The 11,356-nt window shown below is 43.4% G+C and overlaps 2 protein-coding genes across 2 annotated transcripts in view; one reads left to right on the forward strand and one right to left on the reverse strand.

Moving 5' to 3' along the window:
* Positions 1-991: 991 nt before the first annotated feature.
* On the forward strand, positions 992-7,154 carry IAH1 (isoamyl acetate-hydrolyzing esterase 1 homolog (S. cerevisiae); the record flags this gene model as incomplete). Its single annotated transcript, XM_009575913.1, has 5 exons — positions 992-1,044; positions 1,476-1,624; positions 2,512-2,673; positions 6,069-6,187; positions 6,904-7,154. Coding segments are annotated over 5 exons (651 nt in total), but the record flags the coding sequence as incomplete, so codon positions are not given.
* Positions 7,155-11,065: 3,911 nt separating this feature from the next.
* The window catches only part of ADAM17 (ADAM metallopeptidase domain 17), a gene marked incomplete at its 5' end in the record, with an annotated part of 12,991 nt that continues 12,700 nt past the window's right edge, over positions 11,066-11,356 (reverse strand). Inside the window, one exon of the mRNA XM_009575914.1 lies at positions 11,066-11,355. Coding sequence (XP_009574209.1) covers positions 11,066-11,355 — 290 coding nt within the window. The remainder of the gene's footprint in view (position 11,356) is intronic.

Consider the following 11,356-nt stretch of genomic DNA (forward strand, 5'->3'; position numbering starts at 1 on the left):
CGGCCCGGCATACTTCTGTCCCTGTTGGATCTCCCGCGAGGGTGTTCCAGGAGCTTTCACGGCTGATGGTCTTTTATGAGATTTAGAGCCTTTTTGCAGAAATTCATGAAGTTCCTATGCTAGAAGTGTGATCTGGTAAAAGCGTAGCTTCTGGTATTTTGGCGGCAGTGGCATTTTCCAGAGGGGGAGGACAGCCTGTTGTCTGTACTGACCCCTGCACTCCCTGTGTCGAGCTCACCCGCCCCGGAGACACGTTCTGTGTCTGCATGACCGGACCATGGCTTGGTGAACATCTCCTTTGAGGCAGTACCAGATTTTTAGTCTTCGTTTTGGGTCCCTGCCTTCTGTTGCATGGGTTGCATGGTGGAGTGGGTCAGAGAGCTGCTCTGATGAAAAAAGATTTGGCCGAAGACAAAGGTTATCTTTAATGGGACATCGGTTGTCTAAACCAACTCACTGTGCAGCTCTATAAACAGGCGGAGCATTGTAACAGGGAGGATGGTGCAGCAGTGGGAATGAGGAGGAGGGATTAATTTTTCCACTACAGGAAGAGGTAGGTATCTACCTACTAGAACTGCACTCCAAAGCAGCGTGTGGAGAGAGGATTTTTGAGAGGTGCTCTCCAGAATGAAAGCATGGTGAAAGGATCTTAGAAATAAAGTAGAAAATGGAAGGGGGAAAAAAAAAGCCTCACCAGCCAAAATGAAACTACAGGTTGACAGCAGCCAGTTTTGATTACAAAGGGACCCCAGGGTCCGTCACTTTGTAGGTATGGTCCCACGTTGCCTCCGATGCCAGTTGTATGTCTAGGTAAGACCAGGGCTGTTTGACCTCGGCAGGGACAAGGCAGGGTGGGAGGGAGGAAGCTGCTGCAGCAGTGCCAGAGGCCATGCACAAAAAGCTTTTGAGGAGGGAAGGTGCTGGTGGTGGGACTGACCTGCAGGGGAACGAGTTCTTCCAGTGAGGGTCTAACAGTGTTCCTTGCTTTCAGTTCTCCTTCCAGGAAAATGGCTGGGGGGCATCCCTTGCCGAGAGACTGGTCAGGTAAGACCTTAAATTTCAAAAGTAATTTCTAGCATGCAAGAAGTCATGCAGCTTTTCTAAAAAAACCAACACAAGTTAATATTTAATGTATTTATTAACATTTATTTATTTATTTATTGAAGTGAAACTGCCTTAGTGGTAACCTGCCCAGTACTGGTAGAAGTACTCATTGGGTGTTTCAAAGCTTGAGTGGAAAGAAAAAAATCCTTAGTGATCGTCAAGATTGTTGTTCTAGTTTCAAAGTTTAAGTGACAGGTAAATACTACACATGCAGTCTGAGGGTGCACTTTCAAAACTGAAAACTCCTGTGACATCTCATTGTTTCTGAGAGGGATGGAGGCAGTATCCTGGCAGAATGGTTCAAAACTTCCCGAGTTTTGTTATGGTAGGCAGAGGAGAGATGTTCTTTTTGATATGTGTCTTTGTTTCAGAAAATGTGATGTTGTGAACCGTGGGCTCTCAGGGTACAACACCAGGTGGGCTAAATTGATCCTTCCAAGACTGATCAGTAAAAGTACTGGTGCTGAGAGTACTGTTGCGGTTACTATTTTCTTTGGAGCCAATGACAGTGCTTTGAAAGGTACAGTAGCTTTCTTTTTTTTTTTCCCATGACCTGTTCTCTCAAGACAGTTTTACAGTTTAGCAGAAAAGGCAGAACATTACACGGACTTTTCTTGCCACTTCTCTATGAAGCAGTTGCCCTTTTTTCATTTTTACAGTGGATTGTTTTCAATCATTTTGTTTGTATTTAAACCATGCAATGCCTTCTATTTCTCTCCCTCTCCCCAAGTTTCAATATTAAAACTAAATTTCAAGGTGCTCAAGAATTAGTTGTATATCCATCACCTAAAATTGGAGTTGGGCATCTAGCTGATTTTTCTGCCTCTAAAGCAGTCTGATGGGTTCTTGGCAGATGGGTTGAGGAAATGAGGGAAGATAACATTTGAATTCTCTTTAAGATAAGCATAGCAGCACGCAGAGCTAGTCTAATCAAAATGATAACCTCAGTGCATGAAGGACTGTCTGTACGTCCATGGGAATTTTGAAATTTTTCTCTGCATCCAAGAGAGTGAAAAATCTTAGCTTTTGTTTCAGGTGAAGTTTGAGGTGATTATGTGATCTAAAACTAAGATACGGGGTTGCAAGACAAAGCGTCTTTGAAAAAAAAAAAAAAAAGGTGATTTCTTTTCCCCTGTCTCTTATTTGTATTATTTGGAAGTGCTGTGCTTAAACTCCTGATTTGTCTGCTTTGGATATTGAGGAATGGCATTTTCCCACGACACCTCCTGAATCAATGGTTGAGGTGAACTGCTTACTGAAAACGTGTGCCCACATTCATACACTGTGTAAAAAGTACGTTATGTTGTGTAAGCAGTTAACATTGCTAAGCAGCAAGCGTTAAACTTGCTAAGCGTTAAACTGTAAGCAGTTTAACGTCGCTGATGCATGTGCTCCATCCCCTAACAGATCTGAACCCTAAGCAACACGTTCCTTTGGAGGAATATGCTGCGAACTTAAAGAGCATGATACAGTATCTGAAGTCAGTAGACATTACTGAAGACAGGATTATTTTGATAACGCCACCACCTCTTCAGGAATCAGCTTGGGAAAAGGAGTGTCTTGCCAAAGGTAAAAGAACGGTATGGATGGGCAGAATTTCTGCGTTTTACTGGCAGAGTGTAAGTTGCTGATCCCAGGCTGACAGATGATTAGCTTCGTGCTTGTACCAGATTGCAGTCATGTTCTTCGAGTTGATGGAAAAGGACTGCTAGCTGTTTTGCTAAACAGCTTTTGGATAAGCTTGTGGAGTCACTACCAACTAACTAGTAACATCCTTTTGAAAGTTGATTGATCTGTTTGTGCATAAAACTGACAGAAGTGGCTGCCCTTTGAGAACATAGGTTTTGCCGAGATGTCCTAGGCAGACTATGTCATGTCCTAGCAGCTTCCAAAATAACATGAATAATGGAAGAAATTTTGGCATTGTATGCCTTAGAAAATTTCATAATAGTCACAGCATATTTCACATCATTTGGTTAAGCAGAAATATCCTAGCCAGGTTTATTTTAAATTTGAAAAACCCCCAGAGAATATCATATTCTAAGGATGCTAATAAAAGTACCTGAAAAAGAAGGAAAAGGTGATTAAATGATTTCTCATTAGGTTGTTCAAGCTAACTCTAAAAATAGAGACATAACAGCGCGGCTTACTTCGTGTTACTCAGCTGGTGGAAATTGCCATAATCTCACTGACTCCAGCAGCAACAGTTTATACCTCCTGAGAGCATGTCCTCTTTTCATTTGGACGGCTCGTCCAGTTCTTGCGCATTTATAAAAGACTTTTGAGTTAGCTTCAGGTAAACACAGAGCTGTCACCTTAGTATTTGCAAGGTTTTCTCAAGTTTAGGTGGTATTGCGTATCCCGAGTTGTGTACTCAATCAGAGCGGTAACATTTTGAAGATGACCTTACTTTTAAACTGCATTAAGTTAGACTGTGTTATTGCATGACTTTCCATTAGGGATCTTTGGCATCTAGCAGCGATCACCGTGCAAACCAGATTTTGGACTATATGGGCTTTCAGTCTCATCCAGCAGGGTAGTTTTTATATTTCAGTCGGAAAAGGAGAGAAAGTCCTAGAGTAACACCCACAAATTGTGTAAGACAGTAGCAGCTGTAGCAGGTCAGATCAAACATCAGACATGGCCAGTACTGTATATGTGACAGTAGTAGATCCTTGGACAGGGCGTAAGGGGTAGGTCGGGCGCAGAGCAGCCTTTCCTGGTGCGTGTGCCCAGCTCTCACTAAAGCTGCTACAGCTGTAGTTTGCCAAACATGCACCCGTATTGTCCTTTTGAAGATCTGTTAGGTGAGCACACCATGAATGCTGCTTATCTGGCTCCTAGCCATCAAAGTAAAATTAAATGTTAGTTCATTTTCATCTTACAGCTAACCTTTTTATGGGGTAGGGAGGGAGGAAGCTTGCATTTACAGTGTTGAATCTGCCAGCATATGTCTAAAAGAGATTGCTGTCTAGGGATGGAACAAAAGACAGGGTGGTCTCAGACTGTGAACCACAAATAAAGTATTGTGGGCACAGTAAGCAGCAATATCAGATCATCTGCCTTCAACCAGTATCCAGGAGAAATGTTCTGCTTATTTCTAGTTTTGTCAGATAGATATCAGAACAAAGGAGAGATGTGGAACATGAGGATGATGATGATCACAGAAACATTCATCCAGGTGTGAAGAGAGGCACGAAAAGAAACTCTGTTTCCAAATGAGAGTGCTGTGGGAGACAGAGTCAAAGCCCTTACCAAAGTCAGAGCTGCTCTTCGTCATCTGTGTAGCCATCATTTCATTGCAGAAGGCAATTGGGTTGGTCAAGCACTATCTGGCTTTGCTAAATTTGTATTGATAGTTCCTTTTTGTCCTTCATGTGTTTGGAAATGAATCCCAAGAGGAGGTAACTCGACTGTCTTTCCCAGCACTGAGGTGAGGCCAAATGATCGACAGTTCCCCAGGTCCTTTTTCTTACCTTTCTTAAAAATGGGTGTAATGTTAACCTTCTTCCAGTCGCTCTGGGTCTCCCATTAGCCATGAATTTTTGTAGGTGGTAGGCATTGGTCTCACTAAGGCAACAGGCAGCTCCTTCAGGTGAGTCCCACCCACCCAGATGCATCTGGCATTTCTGAGTATCCCCTAACCCGTTGCTCCCCACTGTTGTCTGTCCTCCTTCCCAAGCTGAGTGGGTACATGCAGAGGTCAGGGTAGATCACTAGGTTGCCTCCTCGGCCCCTCAGGGGGCCACCATGTTCCTTGAACTTCCTTTGGCTGCTGCTCTTAGCTTATAGACCCAGCACATGCTCCTGCAGAGCTGCACATTGAGAGCAGGCATGTGTTTGTGTGCTTCCAGAATGGAAGAGAAGATGAAACAGTCGAGAAGTAATCCTAATGATGAAAGAAAAGGCAAAGGGAGAATAAGAAATTATCAACTCTGCTAGATTAGAAGTCATAGAAAGGGAAGAGCACAGGACTGCAGGACCTCACCTGGAGACGTGAGCTTGTGATCAATACAGGGAACTTGGCAACAAAGGGAGCTGCGTGGTGGAGGCTGAATGAGCTGAAGGGCTGCTCAGTCTATGGGAGAGTTGAACTAGGAAGAAAGTTGAGGCAAGAGTTCAGAAACGTACCGTGGTGGGGAAGGACCGGTGAGGCTGCAGAGGGTATTTTTATGATGAAAAGAAATGATGGAAGGAAAGAGATGGCAGTGTGAAGAAGTGGGAATCATCAGATGCATCAGATGGAAGGAGGGAGTAGAGTAGGAGTTGATGAATTGCATTATAGGTCCCATTTAAAACAGCCCCAAACAACATAACTTAATAATATCCTGCCCCAAAGTTTCACTGTGGTCTGTGCAAAACTGCTGGCTTGCAGTAGCTACCACTGAGCACGTCCAGCTCCCAGTGCAACTGTGTGCGCAAATGTAGCAGTCGCGAGTGCTAATAAAGCTTTGCACCTAAATGGACTCCACTTTCACCAGCGTGTTAGTGAGGAGACTACTGTAAGGAGATGTTAAATGTCTGATGTCATCCAGAAAGCAGAAGGCAAGCTTGCAAATAGATATACATTTACTTAACTCTATTCTATGTGCTAGTAGCAGGTGTATGAAGAGTTTTAAATCTATGTACTGGTTTCACCTGAAGCTTGACAGAAGGCAAAAGCTGTGAGCAGCACAGAAATAAGCGTTATGCTGTATGCTTGTTGCCGTTGCCTCTCTCACCTGTTAACACATCTTAACAAGAATGTTAACAAGAAATACATTTTGAAATGCCTCAAAAACAAAAAGTGCCCTGAAAGAGACTAAATGAGCTATAGCTGCCAGCACCTTGAGGTGCTTTGGATTTGGTTTGTAATTGGTTGTGTCTGCTGGTGTAACAAACTGATACGCATCATGTGTGCCACAGAAAACAGAAATCAAACTCTGTCAGTCGTGATTGCTAAGTGTTTTCTTTGTGTCTGATAGGTGACAAATTAAATCGCCGCAATGCCACCACTGGGGAATACGCCCAGGTCTGTGTTCAGGTAGCTAGGGACTGTGGAACGGATGTACTTGACCTCTGGACACTGATGCAAAAAAATCAGGTATGATGTCATGAGAAAGACTTTGAAGCTGTCATGAATTGTGAAATGCATCATTTAGTGTAGAGGAACCTGTAGTGCTGCATTATCACTGAAATGATACAAAATATATCCAAATCACATTTTGGGGAAGGAAAAAAGTAATCCAGAATGCTTCGTGCTGGGCTAGGAGAAATAGAGCTTGATACAACCTGACCATTGTATTTGGTTAGCAAATGTCCCCTGGGTGCATTACATGTAAATAATCTTTTCCTTGGACTTTGAATCATGGAATGGTTTAGGTTGGAAGGGGGCTCTGGAGGCACCTAGTCCAACCTCCTGCACAGCATTGGGCTAACTTTAAAGTCAGAGCAGGTTGCATGGGTATGTTGCTGATGCTTCTGACCAAATACCCAAACTCGTCCATGTGACAGATTGCAGACTTTCCGTAAGCGGGTAACTCCCGTTCGGACACTGAATCTTTTCTCTCTCCTGCACTCCCTGGTGCAATGGACTGTTCAGTAGTGCAGTTGACTCAGTATTTTGGTTGCATCGCTTAATCTTGTGATCTTTTCCTGATGAATAGCAGTTAAGTAAGTTCTTCAAAGCCAGTTGGTGAAAAAAGAAACCAGTATATATACCAGCTGGCTTTGAAGAACTTACTTAACTTAAAAATCACCCAAGGCCTTCTATTTGCAAATAGCAAATACATTAATACATGGTTTTAACCTCCCCTGTAGGATTTCTCTTCCTATTTGTCTGATGGGCTCCATTTATCAACAAAAGGCAACAGCTTTCTAGCAGCACAACTTTGGTCACGCCTGGAAAAAAAACTGTCTGCTCTTCCTTCACTGCTTCCTTATTGGCGTGACGTGGACCATACGAACCCCGAGGCCAGTCTTCTGTGAGAGCCCCTGCAGTAGCGAGGCGAAGCAGCCCAGCCTGACAAAGGCAGTCTGTTACAGCCGGTATCCAGCAGCACGCTGCAAACATTGCATGCCTGGGGAGCGAGGAGTCCCCTCTCAACACTCTTCCGTGTCTCCTTCCCTTGGTCTGTGGGAGAATAAAGATGAGACCACTTGGGGTGTGTCATGGGTGGTTTGTCTGTCTGCTGCTTGTGCCGGTAGTTTGAACATCTGTGGGGATGAGCTCCTCTTTCCTTGGGAGACTTGGAGGAAAGCCAGAGTCTCAGCTGCCCTGTGCCCAAGGGAGAGAGGCTGCCCTGAGGAGTTCCTGGCCTAGCTGAGCTTTGGGGACTACACCTTGATTAATACCATCTTCTAGCTTTAAACACCTAGGAGCCGGTAAGAGGCAGCAGTGTGGACTTTGTCAAGAGCCATTAATGTCAGTGCAGATACTAATTTATTTGGTTGTATTACAGCAGTAAAAGCAGTTATCTGTCTGAGCTTTAGCAAGGATTTTGATAGTGATATGTTGTAGTTCAGAGCAGGGGTTTTAAAGTTTAACTTACTTTGGACCAGCAGCAGCTTCTTGCATATAGACATAGATTTCAAAACAGTGCATGGTTTTGGGCATCATAAAACTGGTTCTGCAGATGCTCATTTTGAGAAGCTTCGATCTTGAAGATACTACTGGAAAGGGTCTGCATTTCTGCTGACAAAACTGCATCATATGTAATTTGCAGTCAAGTCAAGGAGACATTTCAGGTGAGCTTTGGCCTTCATCCATAATTTAACAACTGATGTAAAAGATGAGTACTGCATACTATGTATAGTTTTTGGCCAAGAGAACACAATTGAACTACAAAACTACCTTTACAAACTGAAAAAAAAATTGCCTGAAACCTAGAGGAAATTCAACAAGCATGGAAAAAAAAGTAGTTTGGGAAATAATTGGCTAACCAGCCACATAGCAGAAGAAATGAGAGTACTACTGACCCATGGATTAGAGAGAAATAAATACTGTATCACTGCAAATAAAAACCCCACGTCTGGGCTGTATTAACAGTTACATGGGCAGAAAACGATGACGCCTTAGGTGACATATTTATTATGCATTGGGTGAAACAGAGACTGATGAGAGCTCATCAAGATGTCCTGCTTTGTTAGTGCCATGAGGCTGCCTTTGCTTCACTAATTTAAGACAAGTTGGCCAAGTCCTGTCATCTGTGTAATAGTGTTATAAACTGGAGCGTAAGCAGTTATTTTTCATGTGCCTGGGGCTAGACTAGAAGCTCTTTGATTTATAAATATTTATGAATATTAAACTAGACTGTCCTTCTGTAATAAATGCTTAAAGACTGGCTGAACAGCGAAAGGGGCTCCCTGTGGAAGCTGTGGATCTTCCTGCGTTAGATGTGACGAACAAACTGTGCAAGTACAGATTTCACAGCTGCTGGAATACAGCTCAGGTTGGGGGATGGATTCTGTGATTTCCAAGGCCTGCTCCAAACCTCTATTTTCATGCTGCCAAGCGCCTGCCACTGCCTGTTTTGCATCTGGGACGTAATGACCTTAGTGCTGAGAACACGTTCTTACACATTTGCTACCTAAAAACGCTTTTGAGCACACACCCATATCTTGGATACGAATTTCACTGTCAGAACTGGCCATGCAAAGCTGGTGAAGGGTCTGGAGCACAAGTCTTATGAGGAGCGGCTGAGGGAACTGGGGCTGTTTAGCCTGGAGAAGAGAAGGCTGAGGGGAGACCTTATCTTGCTCTACAACTACCTGAAAGGAGGTTGTAGTGAGGTGGGGGTTGGTCTCTTTGCCAAGTAACCAGCGATAGGATGAGAGGAAATGGCCTCAAGTTGCACCAAGGGAGGTTTAGACTGGACATTAGGAAAAACTTCTTTACTGAAAGAGTGGTCAGGCCTTGGAACAGGCTGCCCAGGGAAGTGGTGGAGTCACCATCCCTGGAAGTATTTAAAAGACGTGTAGACGTGGTGCTTAGGGACATGGTTTAGTGGTGGGCTTGGCAGTGCTAGGTTAATGGTTGGGCTCGATGATCTTAAAGGTCTTTCCCAATGTAATCAATTCTATGAGTGTACGATAACCCACAGGACACGTCCCCAGCAGGAAGCGGGGGGTGCAGAGCTACACCATGGCTGCTCAGGGTCTGGCCTCTGCAGGAGCCGAGTTGAGAGAGCAGTGAGAAATAACTGGCTCACGTCTAGCTGCATGCCAGACTTAACTCAGGGTTTGACAACTAATGAAGGACTGCAAGGAAACAGCTCGTTTAACTGATTTTTTTTTTTTTTTTAATATAAAAAGCTTTTATTTTATTGGGAATTAAATTAACTCCTTACACACAAACTTTGCACTGAATCAAAAAAAGAAAACCCAAACAAACAAAAAAAACCCCCAGAAGTTCAAAACGAGTATATAAAACACAATAGCTAGTCAGATAGGAATACCGTAAGGCACGCGTTCAAGTATTAGTGGGCAGGGAGGAGAGGGGGGTACTCCCGCAATCCTGTCAGCACAGGTCTGGTTCCTTTCCCTCACATTTAAAAAACACAAAGGCTTTCTGCAGCTGCGGGTCCCCTGAGGCTGAGCGCAGGCTTCTAACAGTTAAAATGGTTCTACCGTTGGTCACGTTTTATGTCAGTTTTATCAACAGATTATTATGGGAGAGAGCAGATGCAGAATTAAGATGCTGCTTTACTATCACGACAGTTGCTCTATGACTCCACTGTGTGAGTCCATCTGATACTAAGCTAAAACAACGCTCCTGTACCAGTCCCAGCTCAGCTTAGAGATCTCCAGGTGTATCAAATTAGAGGACACCATTAAATTACCAACTTTTAACATCACATTGTATTACCTGTGTGGAAATTTGAATTCATGAAGTCTCCTCCTTATACTTGCCCTGTAAGTTTAACAAAGGTTTATTTCTTTTTTGATTCAATTCACAATTGTTTTTGAACAAATGCCCCCCCTCCAATGAAGTGAATTTCCACCCGCCCCCCATTTATTTATGCAGTAGGAGCTTCCAAAGGCCGCATAGACCACACAAAACTGAGGCTCAGCTCTTTGAACATCTCAACAATAGTGTTACCTATTTCAAAATAACATTCGGAGAAACATCTCTGCACTGAAACACCCGCTGTAAACAGCTGGTTAAAACAGTCCTCATCCGCTTACGTGATTTCTCCACTTATACTTCTTTCTCCTACCAGACACCTGCGACACACAAGCCTCTTGGTGCAGAGTGGGAAACTCCCAACGAAAGCCTTCCTCTGCAACGAAGACGCGACGCTAGAGGCAAAACAGTTTCACACTAGAGGAGCATTTCCATGCATCATATAAGGTTTAACAGCCTCTGCATGACCCTTTTATTTTTATTTATTTCAAAGCTGTGTATCTTAAGCTTCTTGATTCTAATTATTCATCTTCATTTAATGCTGTGAGACTGTATTTTTATGTTTCATTACTCTCATTCTGTTCTCAAGGCATCTGTTTAGGCTTTTGCTTACATGTACCTTAAATTGCTAAATGATCTACTCTGTAGGGAACATACTGCAGTGTTTTCATTTTGTTTTTAAAAGCCCCTTAATTTTGTCTATCAGTGCTGTCAGACTACAGAATATTAAATTATAAAAAAGGCCGATATACACAATCCAATATCCAGCAGGATATTCGGTTTTGCTCCACAGGTTGAAGGAAATGTTAAAGGTCAAGGAAATAGAAAAACAAATCCAAAAAGCTTCAAAAACAAGCCAGTTTTAGTTTGGATTTTCCTTTTTAAAAGATATAATGCTCTAATGAATGTAATTTAAGGAAGGTCATACACATGACCAGCATCTGCAGTAGGTCACTTCCTTATTTCTCCCACTCCCTCACAAAAATATATATACATATATTTATATTTATATAAATGAAATGGTTTTAGATCCTTATTTTGCAGACACAAGTCATACATGTAGAAGGCAGCAAGACACTAGCATTCTGTTTCTTTGCTGTCCACTCGGTTCTGGCGCTGTAGTTTAAAGGACGAAGCTTTCTCACTCCTAATGACAGGATGGTCTGTCAAGTCCTCAAAAGATTTGGCGGCCGAGCTGCTATTTGGGAAAGGGTCCTTCTCAAACCCGTCCTCGTCAATGTGAGAGTCAGTGCTTGGGTCCTCCTGAATAGTGTCCATTCTTTGGTGGTCCTGTTTCGGTGCCGCAGTGACAGCGGGCACGGCTGTGATGGGCTGCAGCGGCTGGGGGCCGGCTTTTCGCTTTGGGCC

The sequence above is a fragment of the Fulmarus glacialis genome, unplaced genomic scaffold (assembly GCF_000690835.1).
Source record: "Fulmarus glacialis isolate BGI_N327 unplaced genomic scaffold, ASM69083v1 scaffold39534, whole genome shotgun sequence".
Classification (NCBI taxonomy): domain Eukaryota; kingdom Metazoa; phylum Chordata; class Aves; order Procellariiformes; family Procellariidae; genus Fulmarus; species Fulmarus glacialis.